This window comes from Chamaea fasciata, unplaced genomic scaffold (assembly GCF_029207755.1).
Source record: "Chamaea fasciata isolate MVZ Bird 193981 ecotype frontalis unplaced genomic scaffold, bChaFas1.0.hap1 SCAF_1, whole genome shotgun sequence".
Lineage (NCBI taxonomy): Eukaryota > Metazoa > Chordata > Aves > Passeriformes > Sylviidae > Chamaea > Chamaea fasciata.
The window spans coordinates 90,218,690-90,244,033 of record NW_027094086.1 but is presented as its reverse complement, the minus strand read 5'-3'; the positions used below and the strand labels follow the sequence as shown (position 1 = coordinate 90,244,033).

The window sequence follows — 25,344 nt, the reverse complement described above, 5'->3', positions numbered from 1 at the left end:
ATTGCCAGGGCTTAATAACAGCCTACCTTTGGATGAGTGTTACTGTTGTGATAAAAATGATAGGAGGTTGGTTGCTCATTGATTTGTGCTTTTTGGCCATCTTCCAGGATGAAACTAACTTCATTACGCAACAGTTTCAGAACACTGCAGAGTTGTTCATTTATTTCCTTTGACTGTTATCGAGCTGACAGCTTGCCTTTGGACGGTCGTATGTTCAAAAGCTGCCAATTGGATCTTGCTTCATTTTAGCCAAATGTGGCACACAGTCTGAAGTGCATTTCATCCCTAATATCCCCCCTTCCTTTTTTTTTTAAACCCCCTTAACTTTTTAACCTTTTGCTCTCTTCCTTTTCCTGCATTTCCTCCTGCTGAAAATAAAATTCATCTGGGAACAGAGGCAATGCCACAAATAAAAGGAATTAGGGTTTTTGTTGTTGCTGCCTGTAATTTTGGTTTCTCTTAATAAGACTTTAGTTTCTCTGGTTAGATAGTTCTGCGTTGGGGAGAAATGCATGTGTTTCAAAAATGGTAAACAGAAGATATTTTTCATCTTACTATTCTTACTAACTGTACTCTTACCTCTAAGTTACCTGCTTATTTCCGAATTGCTCCCTGTGACTTTGTTTTCCTCCTCCTGCTTCATCAGTGCTCTCTTCTCTTTGGGTACCTTTCCATGGTAAGCCTGTGTGAAGTTTGCACTGGAGAGTCTATGCACTCAGCAGAGTAATCCTCTAGATGAAGGAGAAATGGGGGGAAGACAAACCATGTGTAATATCTGCCTATGTACTCCTTGAAAATCAGAAAGTGTATTTCTGTTGTGGGACCCAGAGAAATGGTTTCCTCACACTGAGCAGTTGTGAGGACAGGTGTAAAATTTTTTCACGTCAGTAAGGTAGCACCTTGAATTTTTCTAAGTGTTTCATACTGAGCTTTGGTTTTTTTAATGTCTCTGTGCGTACCTGAAAAATAGATGTTTTTGTGGTTCAGTCTTAAAGAAGCGTTCTTAATAACCAAGATGAGTTGAACAGTCTTATTTTACAAAGTAGGCAACTTTTATTTTGATTTTTCTGGCCTCTTTAATACAGCGTTAAATGCAGTGGAAGAATAGAGTTTCAATTTTGAACAAATGTATTCTGTCTGTGAAATTTTTTTTCAGTTAACTAATTTCAAATATTTTTCTTGAGTAATTCTTCACTCTTTTTTTCGGTACATATTTATGTCCTTATAACGTGGAAAAAATACTAAAATAATAGTATTACTATGCAGTGTCTTAAGCTGCTTGCGTTAGTCCTGAAAGAAACTCATGAAAGCACGCCTATGTCCTAAGATACTGTCTCAAATTCCTTCTCATTTCAAGGCTCATAATTTTGATAGTTATTTTAAATTCATACATATGTTTATACATTTACAAAACATTGTCATATATTTTATAACTTTAGTGTGGATTATTTCTTAATTTTGCCTTGTTTCCTGCTTAAGTGGTATTCTGTAATTACCTGATTCACTTTGGTTGTGTGTAAATGAAACTGAAATTTGTTGTCAGTTAGCAATCAATGTGGTATCCATATTTTTAAATGATATAAATTGCCTATTAAAGCTAATTTTCCAGGGCATCTCTATCTCTGTTCTTAACATAATGCAGAATATCTTACAATAATGCCTAGGTTAACAATGGTAGTCTTGCTGTATTGTGCAAAAAAGGCTTCTGTGCAGACCCAGCTGGGTTTCAGGCTTAATTCATTGCTCTATGGTGGGATCACCACAGCTGCTGTGGGGCCTTTACAAATGCAAAAAAGCTGTCAGTGTTTGTTTCATCAGATGCATAAATGATGAGGCCAAGTTGAGGAATCCATTCCAGCGCGCACCGTGTGCATGCTGGAGGCATTATTGTTTATAGAATTAGTGTCTTAATGCTTTAAAATACATGGTGCGTGTTTTACCTTAGAGCAAAATATTTTAGGAGTAAGATGGTTTAAGGATCCTCTGCAGTTTAGTCCCTGCTTCTAACAGCGTTTGCCCTGACTTGTGTAAATGTGCATCTGAATTACTGCACTGTACCTGCCTTCGTCACGAGTATTTCAGTTCTCCTGTCTTGTGCATCTTTTTGCTAGTACTTTGATTATCACAAGGAGTCACAATTAAATAACTGCACAGCTTTAATGCAGATTTTTGCGCCCCCCCCCTCCCCCCCGAGCTGTCAGCCGCGGGAGTTGTGCAGTCTCCTATGGTCACCAGAAGTCAGAGTACTTCTTTTGGCTGTCAAGGCTTGAGCGAGGTTCCTTCCAGCCAATTAGCACGTAACGATGATTGGTTTCAGAGAGGACTGCTTAAGAATGCAAAGCATGCCTCTGTGCCGGGGCTGAGCACACAGTTCCTCTACCAATTCTCCTTTCCTTTGCTTGCGGCTCCAGGAATGTAACATGAAGTAGGGCTTTTACTTACATGACGCCAGACTGGCTTTTGGGAGGCAAGGGTGACGGGGTTCGCGTCTTAAATTGTTTTTCTGTGGGAGCACTCATATGATCTTTCAGTCTTTGTTGCAGTCTGTTGGCTGCGTGCGTGAGGTTTCATTAGGGCACGCCACCCTTTCCATATCATGTAACTCCACCGATAATAGGCATTGCAGGAATTTTAACTAATGCGCCGTTTAAGCTGTTGTCGCTATGATTTTATTAAATGTGCTTGCAGCGTGGAATTTTGCTAATGCTGTAGAGTGATCTTTTATGCAAATTGAACGTAAGAATGGGCTAGTGGGGATTTGTTGTCTGTATGTAGGAGGCCTGTCTTGTGCATTTGGAAATGAAACGAGCTAAATAGTGTCAGTGCAGATTGCTGCTGAAGTGTTCAGGCAGCCTTTGCTTTCCTGATTGGGGGTGCGATATTGTCACGCCAGGGGCCAAGTTTGGTTTGTAAGGAGGGGTGGTACTGGAAGCATGCTTGCTGCTGGCACATACTGGCCATGTATGGGTGAGCTGAACAATATGAGTGAAGGATACCTTAGGCACAGTCATTTATAAATTAGATTATGAGGTTTATTCTGGCTGGTCGACATGGCAAGTCAAAGCTGTGTTCTTGTGTAAGGTCTTCTGCCTTAATGCAGGCAGATTTCTCTGCTGGAGCAAATGAGTTCAGTGCATGACTGGTGGTATCCATGTTTGTTGGCTAAATTGTTGGCCTGTGGCTAAAGCAGCACTTCTCCAGGTGTGACATGTGACAAGGATACTCTTGAGTCCTCTCAGGTAAAGTGGGAAGGCAGGGAGTTCATCTTCTTTTCCAGATTTGCTGCTTCACTGAGGCACATGAGTTGCTGTAACCCCAGCAGACGTGAGAAAGAATCACCTCCTCCCTGCGTTCGCTGCTACTCTCGTGGCCTCTATTATCTCTCGACTCAGGCTCAAAAAGCGACCAGCCTTCTCATGCAGTTCCAGGGAGCAGGTTGCTTGCAGCTTTCCCCCTGTCAGCACTTTGTAGCTAGAAAAGCAGCAGCAGCCAAAAGAAATCCCCACCTGGCAGCCAGTGCCCTCTGTCCCTCCCTTCCCCTCACTTCATTTACAGTTGTTGTAAGCACTGACATTTATTTCCCTTGGAGTCTCTATTTTCTTCTTTGCTGCTGGCTGAGGGACTGGCAGCGGTGTGGGAGTGCTGCGCTGGGGGTGCTGAGCTGGGCTGTGGCGGCAGCAGGACCTGGAGGAGCTGTGCTGGCTGCGCTTGGTGCTGGCTCCGTCCCTACGGCCCATAGATCAAGGGCAGAAAGGCAGTGGACTGCAGCTAAGGGGTCCTCAGTATATCCAAAGTATCTCTCAGCAGTGGTGGAAATGCACTGAATGGTTTTTGAGGAGGCTGTTTTAGGCAAAAGCGAAACTTCCTTGCAAAGGTCTGTCTTTTTTTTATTGTGTAGGCCCTTAAGGCCTTGCTTGGCCTCACGGTGCAGTAGTTTGGCTGTGAAATGTGGACGGAAATACAGTGAACATGTGGGGCATTTGTATTTTGGGGGCATGGTGCATTTATAAGCAGCCTTTGGTGATGCTTGCCCAGGAAGGGCTGAGCTGGGAAGCTGCTGGTTTTGGTGTGGGCATGGTGTGGTGGATGGGCAGCTGCTCTTATCCCCCAGCAGTGGAAACGTGCTTTTGTGAGAGACAGGGAGCATCAGGAGGTGAGGTTTGTACCCATGATGTGGCTGTTCTGATGCCCCATCCCTGCACTGAGCAGACAGAAGTCAATGCGAATTCTGTGCCATGGATGACCCTAGTAAGAGGCCAGATTCTGTCCTGTCCTGCAGAAGTACTCTGTGAGGAGATGGGAGTCCTGCAGATTTGTCTCCTAAGGTCTTCCTCCCATTTTGCTGTGACTCTCTGGTGTTCTATAGGTCATATAGCAGAAAGAGGGAAATAATTATTTAATTCAAAAGGGGGAAGGAGCAGAAAGGGAATGTGACTTTTTCCCCTTCTCCCAGGGCAGGTTTGTTAGTGGCCTGCGCTGCTTCTTCCAGGAGCAGCTGCTGCTGCATCGCTGTCCACCACAGCACCCTTGCTTTAGCTCTGAGTCCCATCTGACCCTTGAGTTCAAACTTAGAGATAGAGTGCCTTCATGGGAATGATTTAAAAGTTAAACCAAATTATGTACAGTATAATTTTTCTTTTCCTATTTTCATGTTTTTTAAAAACAGGCATTGTTGTAGAACCAGGCTTTAGGAAAACGCAAATTTTGAGCCAAATCATCTTTGTGGTTTCCTGTTGCCCTTTGGGTTGCTGGTAACATGCCAAGTCATGTTGGTAAAGAAAACACTTTAGTAGTTACGTAAAAACTTGGATACATTTTGCTGTCCTGGAAAATGCAGTAGTAATGTTTTAGGTGTAATAAGCATTTTTATTATTCTTATTAAGTTTGCTCCCCCTACTCTTATGTGTTAAGCCACTAATGAGGAAGTAATGGAAGCTGAGATTCCAGTTTTTTATTTTGACTCGTAAATGCATTGGCTTTGGAAATAGTCTTGCAGTGCTAATGGGAATGTTTGCTCTGCAAGTGTCAGGAATGTATTTCATGATAGGAGGCTGTGTTAAGCAATTGTCCCCTTGCTGGTGAATTGGCTCTTGATGGAGATTCAGAAGAGCTTATTTTAATTAGGCTTTGTTGGAAAACATGGCTCAATTTACTAACTGAGGTAGGTGCTACTTGGCCATGGACTTCTCACAGTTTTAATGCAAAATTCCAGGATACTTGCTTTTTAGGCATGATTCTTCTATACTGTCTGTATGAGAAAAAGACAATTGTTCACTAAGAACATTATATTTTGTGTTAGGAAATGAAAAAAGACCTCAAGGAGCACATGGTTAAAAGCAGTATTTCAGCACGTTCTACTGGGAAGTTGGATTTTGGATGAGGAAAGTGGAGGTAATGTGCGGCTACTAACAAAGCACCCAGGCTTTGGAGGCAACACATTTGCCTTGGGGAAGCAGTGGTGAGCCCTGCAAACGCTGACACGCGCTCTGTGAGGAGGCACGGCTTCTCCCTGGCTTGATACTCGGCCTGGCTGGTGTGCTGAGCTCTTCCTGTGGTGATTGTAAGGCGGGGGAAAGCTGCCTTCGTGCTTCGGTTGGCAGAAGGCATGTTAATATGTGGCCGCCCCGTCTGCTTTTCTTTTAAATAGCTTAGCTGTCGTTCAAGGCTGAGGGAAGTGCAAAAACAAACTCTGAAAATATTTCAGATGCTTTAATTAAAAGTGGTGGAAGTGGAGAATTAGAGCTGCTTCTGTGTTAGGACGGCTTATTCAAACATGCAGCTTAACCAGTTAGACTGCAAGGCGGAAAATGCTAGAGATTGTGTATCTGAATTAAGCAATTTTAATTTGGTCTTTCATCTCTGTCATTACCGAGGGATATCCTGCAGGCTGGTTTAATGAACTCAATCTAGAGGTGTGTAGAGGCACATCTCTTTGCTTGACAGCAGCAAGATGGCATGCTATGACTGGCAGACATATCTTCAGCTTGTGTAATTGTCTGCTCTTGTCATATGATGACAAATGGAGCGATGATCATATTAAACAACAAAAAAGTTCAAAGTAACACGAAGGCTCTGAATAAACTCTTGGAATCAAAGAGATTCTCACATGACAGCATGTCAGCATGGGTATTTTTAGCCTGAATTAATGCAGCTATAGGAAACTCCCCTCCCCCAGAGAAGTATTACGATGTGAAGTTAAATGTCAGTCAGAATTTTTAGGTTAAATTCTCCACTTCCTACAGGTGTGGGTGCTTGTCTTGTTAGCTCTCAGTCTGTGTTGCACATGCAGGCAAGGAGGAAAGTCTCTTGGGTCAGGAGTTTAAAAAAATAAATAAAGTAGTAACTAGAGTTTGTCTGTAGACTGACAAAGCTGAGTTTTTTTGAATGAGTGTCTTCCAAATCCAGATGCTATAAGGATGAGATCATGCAGAAAAAATCCATCAGGAGCTGAGCATAGTTAGGAGTTCTGGCAATTATGTTAGAGGGTAATATAAATTCCCTTCTTTCCCTTGTATTTATCCTGTTTTTCATCCCATCCTGCATGAAAGCTAATGCACTGCTGTGCATTATGGTACGAGGTTCTAGGTTTTGCAGAAGAAACAGCCTTTCTGATAAAGTCTGAAGTCAAGTATCATTTTTGTTTTTAAGAGGATTCTGCAGAGGGGGAAAGTACTATTCCGAAAAACCAGGGAAGTTGATCTAAAACAAAATGCAGTATTAGACCCTTAGGAAACAGGACCTAAGGGGAGACAGAAGCTTTTCTTCATGGCCCCTTCCCCCCCCTTCCCATTAGAACTGGGACTGAATGTAGTTAACTGCCTTGGAAAATGAGTGGTACAGATTTTCAGTTTTATTCTATTTTTGGTGCTTATAGTTTTTCACTTTGGTTGATATCTCTGTCAGAGTTTTAATTAAGATTTCCTTTTTTTTTTTTTCCTGTTTTTTTCTTTCCCCCCTAATCTTTTTTCTTCTGATAGGGAAAAAAACATTTTCAGCATTAAAAAAAACACATGCTCCCACACGTGGCCAGATTAAAACTTTCTCCTCTGAATGCTTAATTCATAAACATCATAGAAAATTGCTTTACTTCTGGATTGCTATTCTTGTGTGGTATCCCAGCCCTATAAGCACATTTTAAACTGTTTCCCAAAAAGACTTTTTTAACAGCTGCCCTGGAGCTGGGTTTTGTTGCCAGGGTGGATGTGGGCTTTTACTGAGTGCCCAGCCCAGAATTCAGCAGTACTCATGTCAGAATGGATCCAAAATACATTCTTTTTCCTTAAGGGTAAAAGCCCTTTTCACTTGTCAGTTGAATGAGTAAAGTATCAGGAAAATGATTTGTCTTTGTGATATCTGAAATATCCTTAGTTTACTTTTGAATTTAAAATTTTTTACCATGGTGGTCCTGTTGTTGTTTAATTGTAATGAGAATAGAGCTTTGCGCATGCAGGCCTCAATTCTCAATTTCGTGTGCCTATGTAAAAATAGCCATGTAGAACTCAGCAGTTAAACCTCGTGTGAAATATGTCATTTAACGAAATCTGTGTGTCAAGTCTATTAACTGCATTGACAGAGCTAATTTTTATTTGCTGTTTTATTCTGAACATCATGCAACTTCCCCCTCCTGCAGAAGCTGCATACAGCTACTGCTTTGGTACATGTATGAGTAAGGGCATATCTCTATCAAGAAAATGTGTAACTTTAAAAAGCTCGGGTATAATCCCTAGTTTTGGATGCATTTCCTTTTCCATTTATTAAAATGTGCCAGTATTTTCCCATACAGATGACACAGAAAGGAATAGTATTCTTTTTTGACTAGTACTCATTTAAGCATTGGATAAGCGTGAATCTTAGAGTTGTTGCAGGAAAACCAGTTGTGTTTGCAGAGCTGCAGAGAAGTCACTTTATTGTTTTTGTACTGGTATGTTTAGATGTAAGGAGCCGTGGAGAGCTGTCAAACATGGACTCCGCATTGCTGCCAAAGCTTCCTTCTGAGTATAAACGTACCTTAGGAAGATGCACTGCCTTAACCCTATTCTCCTTGTAGTAGAGATTAAAATACAGGAGTAGAGTTGATGTAGTTTAAAAAAGGAATAAAGCTAATTGGGCCTATTTGCTTGTTTTATGGCTTGAAAAATAGGCAGTAGATTAATCAGAGGTGCGATTCAACATCTGGGCTGTTCAGGCAAAGATGACAGGGAAGGTGGAGATAGATTGTAGAGGGCTTTAAAGTGTGAAACCGCAGAGAAAAGGGAATTAGTTGAGAAATGCAAAGACAGAAGTGACCGAGCCAACACAGTAGTTATAAAAATGATTTTTGTGAAATATTCTGATGGGATTCGTCACTGCGGAGTAAGAGAGTATTGCAGTAATGGGGAAAGAAAAGAGTGAGAGTCTTTCACAAAGCGTTTTGGCACTGAGGAAGATTTGTGTCTCTGTGACATTTTGCAGGAAGAATTGGCAAGATTTGTTCCTGATATGAGCACTAGTGCCTGCAGAGGGGTGTGAAACACTTGATAGCCATATTGTATTTTGAGTGACGGTTAGTCAGGCAGCAAGTTGCAGCCTTTTACAAAACTATTCATGCAGTTGTGTGCAGAAGGGTGGGGGCTGGTTCTGTTATGAGTCTCTCCAACAGTAAGGGGAAGAGATTGTCAGCTCTTAAAACATCTGTCTTCATTTTGACTACAAAAATAAATGTTTGGAAGTGATACAGCATCTTTAGGAACACTAGAAAATAGGATGTTTGTTGTGGTAAACAGACTCGCATCTCGGTGACCATGTTGGTTTTAATCTGAGATTCCTTTATATGTAGACTGGTGGCTTACGTGTGGTGGATGCTGTTGTTGCCTGGCTTGCCAGCATGCAGTCAAATGCTTGATTAGCACCAGTCATTAGCAACTTCTGTAATTGCCATGGGTTGAGTAAGATGATTACTTAGCATCTTTAGGCTGAGCAGAATAAATATGGGCTTAACTGTGCTGGAAAGGCTGCGTCTTCTCTGTTCAGCCTCTCCTTTTCCATATTTCTGTTAGTAATAGAGTGTGTGTGAGTGGATCTCACTGATCCGGAAGCCATCCATGTGGACCAGGGTGATTTCAGTATTTGGTGAAGAATACATTCTGTAGGCAACTTTGTTAAATCAGAATCTCAGAAGCTGGTGTGAAGTGGCAGGATTAGTCCTTGCCGTAGCCTACAGTGGAGAGGTTGAGTGCCTGGAGGATGTAAGCAGTACAGCCCAAATGCCTCTGCTACCTACGTCAGTGTCATTTATAGAATTTTGAACTGTATGCTAAGGAAGAATAAAGTGAATGTAAATGTATTATTGCTCCTATTATAACACTTCAGTAGGATAAAAAGAGAGAGAAAAACTTCAATAGCTCTGATGATAGCCTGCCAGAATAAAAGTTGGCTCAGAAGCAACTGTGGTAATATAGCTTTTTTCTCAATCCATTTGAGTTAAATGAGAGTGGGGCCAAGCTGAGAAATTAGTTTCTAAGTAGTGCTGGCTCTGCTGCTTCCAGGGTGCTCCAGATCTGCCATTTCCCTGTCCTTTCCATTGTTCCCCTGGTCTTAGCAGAGCTGAGTGGGTCAGGTCAGGGCTCATCAGCAGCAACAGGGTTTATGCTCGTGCATGACACTGAAGGGAGTAAGTCGCATCTGTGCAGGTGTGATTTTGCATTTAAATGTGAAGCTTACTAGTAGCGTGGTAAAATTATTTTAATTTTAAAAATATATGGTTTGAAGAATGCAGATTGGCATGGGTGCCTGATTCTTTGGTATCTGACTCTGGCTTTCCTTCTGAGTTCATGGGCACGAGTTCAGCTTACATCTGGTCTTACAGCTAAGACTCTTCTGCTTTTAGGCCTATATGAATAGAGGAGTTGTTTATAGGCAGCTTCTGAAATACATGGGGGGGGGAAAAGAGCATTTTTATATTTCTAAATTTGAAATGCATATAGATGTGACATAAAATCTTAGCTATTTGGTCTCTTTTGGGATTGGAGGGAGAGAAATGTCTGTAATTAAAGCAAAGGGCTGACTTCAGACTGGAAAGATATTCTCACTGCTTGTGGCTGTGGTGATGGCTTTACCCTCACTGAGCTGGAGGTTTCCTGCTGCTTTTCAGTTCCTTTAAACTGATGGCCAAGGAAGTCTGGGCTAGTCTTAAAAAATGCTTACTGCCAATTTTCCTATGTCATAGGCATTAAGCTGGGGAGGGTGTAGGTGGATGGAGAAACTGTCCTCAAGAGGCTGTCAGATATGGAGGTAAATATGAGACTGTTTGGTTTTAGGTTAAACATTGCAATTGTCCTAGCAAATGCACTGGTTGCCTCTATCTATTTGTACTTAGCAACCAAAAGACGCCTTGGAAATCAACCAGTTACAAACCCAAGCATCTACAAAAATTGTAGTAGGCCTTTTAAGGGTAGACCCATAGATGCTGCATTGGGCTTGATTTGGCCCCCTGGCTAGAAATAAAATGGTAACAGAAATTCCAAAGGTGCCTTTGATCTTGCATCCATGTTTGAAAATGATGGCTGTGATTTTCTAGTGTGTATAGGAAAGCTGCAAGAACCACAGGTGTTGTACTCCTGCTCCATTGTAGTTTTGGTTCACCTTTCTGTCTTAATCCCACTCAAACTTCAGTTAATTAGGAGGTGAGATCTTCATCTTGCCATCTTCTGGCAGTTGAATTTTAATGGATCTCTGCTGAGTACATTCCTCCTCATTGGATTCTTTGCTTTTAGTTCCTAGTACCAGCTCGTATATCCAAGGCTGCAGCATAATGTAGGTGTGGAGTGAGGAGGAGAAGAATAAGAATGGAAGGGGCAGCTGAGAGATGCATGTGCATTAAACACACCACTTATATTGTAGGATATTTAAGTTGAAGAATGCTAAGTAAATATAGAAAATTTGATGATTTACGTTAGCATCATAGAATGTTGCTGCTTAAGATTTAGTTGTAGCAGAGAGGATTTGTTGGGGCTGTGCTGTTGTGGTATTGTTTAATTTAAATATGCTCCTTCCTAATAAAATGTGTCAGTACCATTGTATGTTGGTGTGGTTTCCTGCCTCTCTCTTTCTCTTTACAGTGTTCTAGTTGGAGACAGGATTACAGTCTTGGGAACCTCTGTTTTGCACATGTCTGTGCACTGCTCATGAAGAGGCAATCACTGTAACTCATAAATATGTGCGCTCATCCTCCAAAGACATATAAAACATATTTGAGCTATAAGGCTGTACAAACAAGGAGCAATGCTGATGATGACATGCAAACCACAAGGGGGAAGCTTGACTGGCTCCATCTTTTTAGAACCTGGAAATGTTTGCATAGCCTTGTTGCTCGGCTGCGTTTCTTCCCTCTTAGATAGATGGGTGGGTGGGTATCAAAGACTTGAGTGAAAGGCTTTCTTCAGCTGTGTGATATGTTAAATCCTATCCTGTTGTCCAGCTTCTTAGCTTAAAGTCTGGTTTTTCTAGATTCCTTCTCTTGCTTCTTACAGCTGCAAAAAAACCCCAAGTGTAACAACTCTAGGACCAGAACTCAGAATCTGATTCTTGGTCTGCAGCAGTGGACAGTGTGTCAGAGGAGCTGTGTAGCCTGGAAGAGATGTCTCTGAATATGTGGTGCAAGTCACATGCAACTTCATATTCGGTGCATTCCTGCACCAGAAGCAGTTTCAGGGAATGTTGGATCATGTGTGGAATAAAGCTGGACATGATTATGGCCAGAAAATTATTGCTCTTCTGTAATGAAGACACTGAATGAGTTGCTTAAAATGGAAAAAAAAAAGTATTTTCTTTCCTTTTATGTAATTTACTTTCTCAGATTCACTTTCTCAGGACAGAAGAGGAGAAAATTTGTTCCAGTGTCTTTTATACTTTTTCTTTCCATTTTGCGTGTTAAAATAATTCAGTAATACTTCAACTGCGAACAGTTTTTTTTTTTCATTTCTTTCTTTCTCCCCGTTCCCTCTCCCATGATGGCAGTAGAAATTTTACTTTGAAATTTTTACTTTCCCTACCTGGTGATTCTGGTCTTCTGGTGGTGATGGAAAAATTGGTTTTTCGTAGCCATGACTTTACAGCAGTCAAATACAGCAGGAAGTATCACTTTCAAATTTTATAAATTTGAAATTGTGCATCTTGAGGCTGAGGGGTGCGGTGAGGCCAAAGACTAGCTTGTTTTTTGGACAAAATATGGGTCACTGAGGCAGAAAGTGATTTGACTGTGTTGTTTCTATGACCTGTCAGAAATGACATATATGTAGGTGTTAGTATGTTATCAATTAATGTATGATTAAATAGAGGATTTGAGAACATATGTTCTATTATGTGTGATTTCCTGTGGTAAGGATGCCAAAATTCATGTTGCTTACAACAGCCAGATGGAGTTAAGGCTGGTTCTGACTGTGTCTTAAGGTATAAGCCTCTGTCTCAGAAAAATAACAACTGTGGATATTTCCAAACAGCTACTGGTGTCTGGCTCTGCAGTGGGTAGAAAGAGAGGCTTTAAAAAGAATACCACCATGTGCTGTACAATGAGGCATGACAAATGTCATGGGTTGGCAGAAATTATTTACTTGGTTTTGTAGCATATAAAGGCAGGACGATTTTGTTTTCTGTAAATTTGGAAGTGCATTTGGTTGGTTTGTCCTTTCCGAGGCTTGCAGGAAAGTGTGACTGTGTCTTTAATTTCCCCTGAGTGATTGACAGAAATGACTTGAGTAGCGCTCCAGCCCTGGAGCTGCCCCTCTAACCCACCGCTTCCTTGCTCTGCCAGGCTATAAGGAGTGTTGTCTGCCTTGGCTTTCCAAAGGAGATGCAGTGGCAGCGATACCTGAACCACAGTTGGCTTCACCTCTTTCCTCAGTGACCACAAGGCTTCTTAGGTGATGGGTTGGACCTAAATGGGCTGGGCTGTCAGCTGTGGTGTTTTCCTTATAATGATACTTCATCGAGTATTTATTATGTTGTTCTGTCCCACCTTGTATTTACACATGGAGATGAAGCTTTGATTACATGCTTCACTTGACAGACCTGTTGAATGTCTTAAAATTAACTGCAGATTCCTGTGGAAGTGGTTTTGCTTTTGACCATGTGCATCATGAGCTGGTATGTGGTAAAGACAGCTCATTAATTTTTGCTGAGTATGTTATGTGACTTTTTATTTCTGTAAGCGTTGAAAGGGAGGGCAGAGACAAAATCGCACAAAAATTTGCCAGAACTAGTCAACTGGAGTCGTGTGAAAAGTTATATTGAGATCTGCTCTGTGCATTTAACTGTTTTGGTTGACTTTGCGGATGAAATCAGGCATTGTTTGGGATTTTTCTTTCTGTGGGACTTGTACTGTATAAGGGAATACAAGTGACCTCGTCCCTGATAAGTAACAGCTGTGTTAATTACCCAGTACTGCCTCACCCCTGATGAGTCACAGCTATAGCCAAGAAAGATAAGTGTGATAAAAGGGAGTGGGTTAGCTGGTGAGAGGGAATATTCATAGATGGGAGAGGATGAAGAAGGATCCTGGGGAGGGAGAATCACTGCTGTGAGGTTAGTTTGGGTCTGCAGTTAGAGCCTGTTGTTGGAACCAGCAGCCATAGTCTAGCTAGGTTAAAGCCTGCATTCAGAGGCTGCAAGAGAAACCTACAGCAGGAGCTTGCTGCAGCCAGAGTCAGTGAATAGCTGGGAGTCAGGATGGCTGAGCCATGAAGAGGAATAAACCAGGACCCTTTTCATGCTGTGATAAACATGAGGTCTGTGTCTTGGCTCATTTCTACCCTCTAGTAAGAGGGCTGCTGCAGCACTGTACCTTAACAAAACTTTTCCTATTGGCACCTAGCGCTGCTGAGTACCTGCTCCTTAGTGACAGGACACTGGGTTCCATCCTTGCCAGGCTTGTGCCTGAGAATCTCAGAGGACAGCAGTTCATGCATGCTGCATTTGTAAAATCAGGTTTGGGTAAAAAAACGCCATGTTTCAATGGTTTTGCTAACACCTTACTTCCATTTAAAGACAAAAATGTTTAAAGAAAAATATGCTTTTTTTGTAATGGCTGGATTAAAAAAAATTACATTGTTCATTTACATTTTGTTTCTCCATATACTGTGAAACATGGACTAAGTTTGGATACAAGCCTGTGTTGGGAAACATTTTTGCTTTGTGTCACATCCTGTAAATTCAGTCTCGAGAGTTTCTTAAGCAAATACTGGATAGATTTAAGTGACTAAAACTCTATGTGCTTTTGAACTGAGGCCTGTTGATCTTAAAAGACAAAGACTTAATTCCGCAGTCTCTAAAAAGAAGAACAACGTTTGCTCTTCTTTCCAACTTGGCAGCTAAATGAAGGTGGTGTAGTCAAAAGGAAGTTGCTACAAATAGATGAAGCATATTGGTTGTGAATCTGCCAAAGGTGGCCAGCTCTATTGCTATTTTCAGCAAATTCTATGCACTTAATCAGAGTTTTTGCCTAAATTAAAGACTGAAGGTATATTTAGTGATCATTAGGCCCTCCTTTGTAGAAGAGATTGTTCCATGGTTTAATAGTGGGGATGACAGAGAAACAGAAGGTAGCCTGCTAACCATTATTGTCTCTTTTTCTATGCTAAAATACATCAGGCCTCTGTGATCCTTAGAGGTTTTAATAGAAGTTTTAATTTGCACTTTGACATAAATGCCACTTTTGGTAAAGCCACATCATTCAGATTCTTGACTTTTTCACTTTGGTGAGATGATTTTGGGAAGAGTGAGCCGGAGAGCACACTGTAAAAAAGCTTCTGTGAAAACTCCTGCTACCACATGAGCTAAATTCAGCTAAAAATCCTCTAAGTAAACCTTTCAGTCTGGGTTTTCCAGCTCTCTCTGGAATGAAGGGTGCCTCAGGTCAAAAGGCTGCTGGTCATGCTCTTAACTTCTCAAGTTTTGGAAATACACTTTGCAATACTGTTACTGAGGGGAAAAATAAAATGAAAACCAAATATACAGGTTTCTCAACTATGTATGTAGTATTTTAAAGTTTCTCAGAGACTTAAAGGAATTAAAAAGGTAAGCAAAAAGTGGTGGATTTGGGTTTATAAGGACTACTAGGAAAGTGTACATAGAGCATTTATATATTAAAAAATGTTAAGTCATTAAAAAATAATTGAAATTAGTCAATAGGCATTCCTGTAGTAATTCCTGTCTGTTTTGGTGCTTTTCTCTTGTTTCATGCCTTTATATTCGTCTTGAATTCCCTGAAGGGGTACCTTTCCACTGTCCTGGGTCTGGAATGTACCTTGTAGGTTTTGAGCCCTACAAACATTTGGGCATTGTCAGACACAGTGGGGCGCTTTGAAATGCTCTGAAAAAGATTAGTCTTATGTCACAAGCTAGCAAATTCCTTGTAAGTGTGAGCAAGGCAGCAACCACAGCATGCTGGCATCAGTGGGGGTGATTTGTGGCACCCTAACCTGGCAGAATGAACTAACACCTTTTTGGCAGTGCCTTTGCATCATTCCTGCTGCTGTCCAGTAGATGGGCTGTCCTTAGCATTAGGGTCTGCTTTAGACTTCATTCCTGGAAGGGTATGTAAAAAAAGGAAACTACCTCCCCCATGCAGCAGCACAATAAATATATCCTGGAAGGTCTCAGTCCATAAACCCTGGTATAATACTGCAATTTACGATTATGCTGTTATTTGTCAAGAAAACCATGAACAAATCTTTTGTAAAGGAATGCGAGGCACTAAATAGGGAAACTCAAAGGCACCGATGCATTTCAGAAGGAATTTTTTAGGAGGTTCGTATTGATCGCCTTGCACCAGAAGTTGAAATGGGTGATCTGTGGTGTGCTGGAAGCGTGACTGAAAGCGTTTGCACTCTGCTGATTTATTCTGCAGAGGTGCAGGTTTGGTTAGCGTGGCCTTAGCGTTGCTACAAGCTGTTGTGGTGCCTTGTTAGTAAGAAGTCTGTAGTCCTCAAGATTGCTCCCTGGACTCAGTGGGGCTGGACGGATGGCCCATGTGTTGTGGGACTGGACTGTGGGAATTGTTTGGCCTCTGGGTGTTTGGGCATTGGTGCCCAGTGTGGCTGGCTTTTGCTAAACAAACACATCTCTCACCCACATTTTGAATTATGGGTAACATCTCTTGAGGAACTAGAGGCTTTTGACGGTCCTGCCAGGAGAATGAATGTTGTTGGGGTGGTATTGGGTAAACCTTTGCAGAACAGATGTGCTGAACTACTTAAAATCAGTGGATAAAAGTGCATGTATATCTGTTTTAACTCACGGTGTTATTGTATCATGCTAGAATTGAGTGTTAGACCGTTTGGCGTTCTCTAATAGTTGATTAGCAAAATCTTTTCTGTCCATCAAAAATATTTTTCCAGTTGGATTGCCCTCTGTTTATTTGTTTCCTTGTGTTTTAATCTTGAAAGACAAGATACCTGTTTGCACACAGCAAAATAGCAGGATATGGTTTCTTGAAACGTGTGCTTAGGGAGTGGTGTATCTATCTCCCTGAAGTATTTCCTGAGGTTAAACCATACTGATAACAAAACTACTCTTGACCTGGGCAAGGCAGAGTCTCTGGACAAATTTGTGTGGAGCCGAGGTGGCTCAGGGATGAACATCCTTCTGCAAGCCAGCACTTGAAGCAAATGGCCGAATAGGAGAACACGGGTTTTTTTTCCCTTGCTGCAGCAACTGGAAGTGAAATTAATTTTAAACAGCTCCCTTGCCTTTCAAATCTGTGATGTGTCTGCCTTTACTTGGAAGATTTGAGAAAGCAGGCTTTAGAAAACAAAAAGCATTGTTCCCTGTAACGAACCGTCAATTGGTCCGTCATGGTTTTCAGTTGTATCCGTGATTACGCTTGTGAAAGAGATTAAAATACTTCTCTTTTATTATCAGCAAAGTGAATTCCCCTGCTGCCCGTTGCTAACAAAGCGTGCCTGGCCCAGCTCTGCTCTGCCTTGGGCTTCCCTTCTGTTCCCCACGTGCTTATTCCTGTTCGGACTGGTGTATATGTGACAAAATCTGCTCAAATTCAGTATCTTCATGGTGGGTTTAAATTTTCAGATTTCTCACTTCTTCTAGACTCACTGTAATTGTGTGGAGAGCTTTAGGAGAATTCTGCTTCTATATTTATGAATAATTTTTGAGCATTCTTCATGTTAGTTAAAGCCACAGAGCATATCAGTGAAACCATGTTCTGAAATGCAGTTTATGGGTTTGGATTTTTTTCTGTCTGTTTTTTTTTGTTGGTACTGTTAATGCATTTCTTCTATCTACTCTATGAACATAGCTCTGACCAGGAATGCTTAATGTTTCATATTTGGGTCTGTCTTTTGGTTGTCTAAAGCTCTTTTTGGTGGGTTGTGGGGCAGTAGGTGACTGTGTTTTGTCACATACTTATTTCTCATCTACAATCTCTTTTATGCATGGAGAGCAGTTTGAAGACAAAATGTAGACCTGCTATCACTTTTAAAAATATTTGGACATACTCACTGCCTATGGTGTAAGTTTATTCCCAAACCACAGAACTGATGTGCGTAGCTTATTGAAAACAAGGACTGTGTGCATTTTGCATCACTGTTTAATTTGTGATTGATCCAGGAATCCTGCATTTGAACAACTCATTTTGAAGAGGTGCTGGCTGCATTTCTCCTGCATAGAATTATAAACTCTCCCAATCGGGAGACCCAGCATGATGCTCTCCTTTAACTGTGTGCAGTCACAAAAGTTATGACAGCATTTAAAATACAGATAGCTTGTTTTGACTCTTTTCTCTTTCAAGTTAGGGACAAAACTTATGAACCATATTCCGATGGAGGAATATGCCTGTCCCTGTCCCTGCTGGGGCTCAGAGGGATGGTGTTGGGGATGCAAAGTTCTCCCAGCTCTTGGTGGAGGTGCTACCCCAGCATGTCAGCACTTGGGAGTCTGGCAGTGCCTCCTGTAATTAACAGCACAAGGTTCACATTCTCCGCTTGGGACAGTTTTGAGAAAAGGTTAATGCTGCCCAGGCCTGTAAACTTATTGCTAATGAACTGTTTGCAGTAACATGGCAAGCAGTTTAAGTGTGTGGGTTCAGCAAACAAAGTGCAGTGGAAAGTTTATGTAATTAGTGTTAATGTTTGGTACAAAACACCCCATCGACACTATCAGCTGACTTATCTCATTATGAGCTATAGCTGTTTCGTGAATCTAATAAAACATGAATTTTTAAGACAGGGTAGTGAGAGTAAGAGGAAGGCGTAAAATTAGATTAGCGCCTATAAACATAAACTCTGGCTTCTCTACCCCTGTCCAAAGTAGCATTTGGGCTTGTGTTTTACAGCAAGCATTGGCTTTATATTTGAGCAGTAAGGGCCAGGATACTGTCATTCTGGGAAGGTCTTTCTATCAGTCCCTTAAAGACAGGAGTATTTTTTCAATTTCCTTTACTGAGATCTGGAGTTTCTGACTCAACTGTAGGGAAAGGTTTAACTGAGGTATTACTTAGTGTTATGAAATATTGAGAATCCTGCTCTGGAAGGATAAGTGTTGTTCCCATCTCCTCTGCTTCCGTAACACATTGCCGTGATAAACACTGTTACTGTGTGGTCGCTGTCTCCATCTTCTTCCTCTTGCGTTGGAAGGCAAAAGGTCATCTGTGGAAAGCAGAGGGGAAATGATACAAGTGCTGACTACTGCAGCAGTAAGAACCAAACCTTGGTTTGCAGAAGGATGAGGAAAAGTCCAGCAGTCCTGAACTGGGTTGCTCCTGGGGGAGCTGTGGCTTTGGCAGGGTGAGGGATAGGCTGCAGCGTGAACCTGAACTGCACGATGTCGTTGAAGCTGTGGTAGGAGGGGTGACTTCACTGTGGTGGCAGCCAGGCAGAACTGAGTTGTGGGGAACACTTACTAATTTCCTGACTCCAGTGAAATTTAAAATCCCTCTTGAAACAGCACTTCTTTAAAAATGGAATTTACTATTTAGAAAGTGAATAAAACTTCAGGGAGATTAAGCATATTTCTGGAAGAAATGGAGTAACTTCTGAAATCTGGAACATGAAATGAAGTCGATGTTAGGGCATAAGGGTGGTAAGCAGGAGGAAGGGCTGGGGCTGGTTTCTACACTCATCAGAGCCTTTAAACAAGGCAAGAATGAACATGCTGTGGAGTTATAGGATGTCTGAGGTTACCTGCTGTGAAAGAGAAGATTAGCATGCTGTGGTATTTTGTTTGAGGTTTCGAGAAATTATCATATCTGGATAGCAAATCCTAGTATAGAAATATGCTGCTGTTTCTTCCTGAGATAGTTTCCTTTATCCTGAGGCATTTTATCCTCCCCAAGATGGAGTTTACTGAAACTATCTTCATTCAGAAAGTGAAGAAATTTATAGTATGTTTTTTTTTTAAGCAGCCCCATAGTCTGTAAATATGATGTTTTCACAACAGGAGGATTGACAGATGACTAACTGGATTTTCCTTTTGCTTTTTACAACATTTCATAAATGCTGACTAATTTCCATAGTATGAATTGTGTTCATGCTGCTGAGTAGTTCAAGTGGGAAAATGCCAGGTATCAGTAACCTACCCAGTGTGCCCAGTGCCTCAAAGTATCTATCTTCAGTTATATTTAATATAAATACTCTAGGCCAATCGTCATCTTGGTGGTCCTGGCTGTCCTTTCTGCTGTGCAAATACCTGCAAACACTCTCTTTAATTACCACAACCCCACGTGTCTTCAGTGTGGAGCTGGAGGCACTAGGCTCCACATTTATCCTGACCTTACTCCAAGGTGCTGTGAGAAGGGCTTGCCCCTTCAAACCCAGCATGACAGTGTACTTGAGCTGGGACGATGCCTTTAGCTCCCTAGCTTATTATGAAATAAACTTCTCTTGCTTATTTGGGGGAAAAAAGATTCTGAATTTCGCATAGAAGTCTGCATGAATTCTAGATGATTTTTTAGTTTTGCTGAAGTTCTTTGTTATATTCTTGAACAGAATGATTCATTATTTTGTGATACATCATCTATGCAGAAATGTCTTGCTTGCATTTCATAAGCCCACTAAATTGGCCTCCCAATGAGGGAGAGTTAGTTTCTCCTCATTAGTGACGTAGACCCTCACCAGCAGGGGCATTTTTGTTATTACGTCAGCAGCAGCATTGCAGTGACATGGTAGTGCTCTGTGTTACATGTGGAGAGCATGCAGAAAAACTTTGATTTTCTTCTCTGCCTGTACTTGGCTAGGGGGAATAACAGAGTTTGCCACATTTTGCTAGTAGTTACTTGTAACTTTTGTGCTCAGTGCTTTTCTCCTGTGGGTGTAGGTAGTCTTGGGGGATGCTGACAAAAAACTGCTCCTAGGGAAGGATACCCGTAGTAACTGAAGGTGGAAATGCAAACACAAGGCACAGTTGTAGCTGGCTGAGCATCATCCCTGCAGTGTTTTGCAAAGGTAGGGGAAGGATTGTATGTGCATATCTGTTTGCTTTTTAGCACTTGGGTTTTCTGAATGTGTTATGATGAGAAGATTAAATATATTAAATTTGGGGTTCGTTTTTTATTTTAATTTCGAAAGCTAATGTTACTGAGTGAAAGTTAAATTAGTTACTGTGTTTTGGAATATTTGGTAAGCATCATATGTACTGTAGAGCCTCCAGGGTTTTAGGAATAAGCTACTTTCCAGGACCTCTGATGACATCCAGATAATACATGATATTGGCCAGAGGTAAAGCTGCTTCTTTTTAATAAACTGTTGCAAATTTCCACTACTTGCCTTGGAGAAAACCTGCCTTTTGGGAAATGGAAATTTATTTGGGACTTATTCCAAGATAAGGTTACGTTCAAACCTTTTCTTCAGTCTGGAACGAAACACAGACAAGAAGAATCTAATTTTAATAAGTACAAGATGCCTGCAGAGTGCTGCTCTAAGTTCATCAGTAAATGAACTATCCTGACCCCAAGAGTAGTTTGGTGGTTTTGGCTCCATTGGAGGTCTGTGTGGGACCAGCAGGTTTTCTGATAGATAAATGTGCTGAAGTGGCTGAGGGCAGGAACCAGGGAGGGTGCACAGGTGAGAGGGAGAGTTTGGCTGCTGTTGGGAAAGATGTGATGATTTGATGTATTTTGCTGCTATGAAAATAGGTGGTTTAGGTCAGATTAATCAATTGCTTTTGTCCACAGAGATGTCTGGTGAGACCAGAGCCAGCAGAGAAGGAGAGGTGGGATGCCTGGCGTGACTCTGGGGCTCAGTGGAAGGGGAATAGAGAGAGGAGAGCTAAGAGCAAGCAGAGGAGTGAACCTCTCCATTTGGCAGCAGGGTGTTACAGCCTAGAGAAGCTTCATCTTACGACTTTTTTTCAAGCCTGAAGTTTGTTTGCTTATCAGGTCCCTTAGTTTGAGGGTGCTCACTGGATTTGGTGGACAGCCCATGGGTGTGTCCTTGCATATCAGCTCTTCCTGAAATCCCTGCTTCATCCTGTAGCCTCAAAGGTAGGAGGGGCAAGAATGCCTTGGGAGCAGTAGCCATTTCCAGTTGTTGGTAAGGAAGGATTAGCAGATTGAGGACAATGGGGAGAAAGTAAAACAAGTTTTTTGTCGGCTGCTCACATTAATGAGAGGGGTTGTGAGGTGTCCATGAGGTATGAGTTTAGATTTTGCTAAGCCAACTGATCTGTAAAAGCAGAGAGTAAATCCATTTTCCCCCCACTACTTAAGTAATTGGCAAAAGGCAGAAAGTCATTGTTGACTGAGAATAAACAGATTTCAGGCATTCCTAGACTGAGAAACCTGCTTAGCTTTCTAAAATCGGTCTCCCTGGTGCTCTGCTAAAAGCTTAATTGGCTGACATTTTGTATGTGAGAGATTTGCTCTGCTGGCCTAAATTGAGTTATTTTGTGTAAATGTTTTTGTGGGGTTTATAAAATATTCTCCTCAGAACATACGTGTATGTAAACCTTGGACTGTTTCTTTTGAAAGAGTAATAACGAGTACTAGATGTTGTGGCTTTGGCATGCAGGGGATAATTTAACATGGAATTCAGTTTACACTTCTAGTTAACCTTGTGAGGGATAAATATCTGCTTTTTTCCTCCTGCAAAACCAGCTGCTAAGATACGGTCTTCCTGTAATTACAGAAAAGGGATTGCTGTGCTGGTCATGCCAAATATTGGGGATGGATAGCCACTCTTTCTAAGCATTCCTTTCTTAACTGTGTAAGTGCTGCAGCTTCATCATAACAGGTACAACACAAAGGTTTGCAAGCACTTTGAATCCTTTACAAGTTGCCAGGTCTCACTAGGAAGGAGTTAATGTTGTTGCAGGGCCACTCTTGCTGCATGTCTCTGGCTTCAGCAGTGTCCAAACTGTCTCCTCCTCTCTTCCTTACAGTGCTCGAAAGTCATCTAGCACACTTCCTCGCTCTGTTTTTAGTACATTGTAATTAGTATTTTCATTCAAGCTTTAAAATTCCTTGGAGATTTGCCTAGGAGAGGGCTGTGCACTTTTAACCCAACTGCAGAAAAGGGATCTGCATCGTATTAACCGTGAAATTTGCAGGTCAGCTTTGGAATTTCAATATTTGGTGTTTATAACTTGCTGCCTGGTTTGGTCTTTTTTGTTTCGCATTAATTTCCACCTCTTGTGCTCCCAAGTGTGACTGTGTTTCTCTCCTTTTTTAATATTTTTTTCCCATTGGAATCAAGTGCTTACTCTATCCAAATACTTGATGAACTTTCTTGGCAGGGATCAGCAGAGCTGCAGAGTTGCTACTTAGGGCTTTCTTTGTTGGAGATCTGGAATGAGTTTAAACATTAAAGTTTGTTTAGTTTTGGATATGACAAAGGCTCCCCTTGAACTTTTTTTTTTTTTTTGCATAGTGTTAGTACAGTAAACGTGTAGTACAATAAACACCTTCACCCCCGATTTAGTTGTCCAGCAGTCCATGCTGAGAATGGATAAGCCTAATTTTTTAGGGAAACAGGGCATGTACAATAGCTTTGTTTCTGTCATCCTGCTCTGAAAACTTGTCTTACAGTTCCTAACGAGAAGAGATTTAGGAGTATTTTGAATAATTTGCTAATTTGATTATTTTTAACATGGAAGTGAGCTAGAGTGATCCTGAACTGGTGGCCCTGTGAGCAGAAAGACAGGCAAAGCTCAGCAGTTGTCGCTGTGTTGCAATGTGACCCTGCCTCAGGCCCAGAGGCTGAGAGAGCTGGCAGGGATGGAGGAAAAATGTCATTGCTGTAGCCAGAGGAGCAGAAGATCTTTGGGAGCAAAGGCCATGCAGCCAGGGAAGAACCCCACTCTTCTCATCCAGCAATCCCAGCTCAGTTCTCACTTTCTCTTCCCCTGCTATTAAACTTCGACTGGACTTCATTCAGATGTCAGAGGGATTGAAAACAAAAGGCATGGTTGAAATGCCAAAGATTGAGACTAATTTAGGAAAATGCTGATGTCTCAGAAGTTGTCAAAGGTGCCAGCTGTGTGAAAGAGGGCTAGTTGAGTCAGAGAGGCTGGGCTTCGGTGCAGCCCCAGGGGGAAGGAGGGTGCAGGAGGAAAGGCTCTGGTGCATCAACCCTGAAGGGAAAGGAAGAGCTTCAGCCAAAGGTTGTTTTGCTGCAGTTTGTGGTTGTGTGTGTATGAAGAGGGTGGCTACAGCAGGCACTTTTAATAAACATTTATTGGGGGATACTGACGTTCTCTCTGTGTTGGTCAGTGCCTTAGCAGGGTGTGGTGGTCTCCCACGCCTTTCAGTACATCTCAGCCTCAGAGTGATCCAGCCTGTGCCTCTGGCTCAGTTCTGTAAGGAAATGCTTTGGTGTTGCAATGTGCAGGAAAAATGGAATCCTGAACACAGTCCCTCCTTGTCTGCCAGAGTAGCACCAAGACAACCTCTGAGAATTTCTGTAGGGCACTGGTTTTCCTGCTTTGTTGTAAGCAGTCCTGTAGTGCCTAAACTGCGTGACAGCCACTTCTGGAGTAGAGAGAGATGCTCATGAATGTTGCGAATTTGTGGATGCTGCCGCTTAGATCAGGAAATAACCCATCTGCCTAAAACAGTTAATTCTTCTGGGGTGCATGCTGTATTATTCACTCCAAAAGGTTAGTAATTGGCAATACAGTTTTTGAATTAAATGATATGGTCTGAGCCAGACTGGAAGCTTGCTTCTGCATAAAGGGGTGAATCGTGCTCCCTCCTCCTTCATCAGCTTCCAGTTGCTGGCTTCTGCTCTGCCCTTTGTATCACCTCAGCCCTTCATCTGTTTGCAGAGCAAACATGATCAATTTGCTGATTTGTTAGACACCCAATGAAAAAAAAAAAGCAGTGAGGGAGGAGTGGAGATGGAAAGGAACGTGTCTGACTGGCCAGCAAGGGCAGGAGCTTGCTCAATCACATTGTCTAACCACACCCTTGGACAAACACGGACTCTCTGGCTGCCAGAAATCATCCGTTGGCCTTTCACTATAAAGGCAGCACAGCTCTTCTGAGAAGTAGTGGGCACATGGTCTGACTGGAAGCAGGGAATGCCAAAGTGAAACTCTGCCTTGCATTGACACTGATGCGCCAAAGTGAAACTCTGCCTTGCGTTGACACTGATGCACGGCTGTGCGTGCAAATGTGATTTTACCCAGTTTTCCTTTCCAGACTCTTATGATGAGCTGTGGCTGAACTGTTGCAGCTTCAGGGACTGGGCATCATACCCAGCCTGGACGAGCTTAGAGGCATGAAGGTGAAATCTGACCCAAATTTGCCATTGCTCTGTAGGTGTTAAAAAGTGAGAAATATATAGTAGAGAATATGAACGGTCTGATATAGTAGAGAATGTAATTTATTTTAGAATTGATAGTTAGATATTTCCCATCAAAACTGGAGTGTTTTATATTATGGAAATAATGCGAAAGTCTGAAGACTAAACCTGTAAAAAAGACAGTATTTTGTCTTGTTTCCTAGAGGATATTTTGTCAAGGGTTACGTTCAGTGACAGCAAATAGGTCTAGACAAGGTCATCCACTGAGCTGATCAGTCATGAGCCTGAGAAAGTGCTGTTGAATCTTTGACAGCCTCTCCATGTCAGGAATTGGTTGACCTAAATGCAGGCTAGGGAAGAGTCTAAGGGAAGGCTTCAGGAGTGACCTAACTGGTTGTAAATGTGATGTTACTGTAGTTGTTATAAGGGCTTCCTTTGTACCCAGAAAGTACAGCTTGTGTCGGTACGTTTTGATAACATGCTTCTTAAGAAAATGAGTGAGCTGGGATTTTGCCAATGTGAGCAGGCTTTTTTTCTTGATAAGCTCCTAGAAGCAGTAACTGCATAAAAAAGAGAAAAACAGGAAAAGTTTATAGCCGAAGAAAGCTTCTATTCCATT

At 41.8% G+C, this 25,344-nt stretch overlaps 1 protein-coding gene across 3 annotated transcripts in view; it reads left to right on the top strand.

The window, feature by feature from the left end:
* Nucleotides 1–25,344, top strand: part of JARID2 (jumonji and AT-rich interaction domain containing 2) — a 211,872-nt gene that overhangs the window by 14,931 nt on the left and 171,597 nt on the right. The window contains exon 1 of one of the 3 annotated variants that reach the window (XM_066188916.1): nucleotides 13,137–13,760. The exons of the other annotated variants lie outside the window; for them this stretch is intronic. Within the exon in view, the coding sequence (XP_066045013.1) occupies nucleotides 13,713–13,760 (48 nt within the window). The 5' untranslated portion in view covers nucleotides 13,137–13,712. Of the gene's footprint in view, nucleotides 1–13,136; nucleotides 13,761–25,344 lie in introns of those variants that run through there. 3 annotated transcript variants of the gene reach the window in all.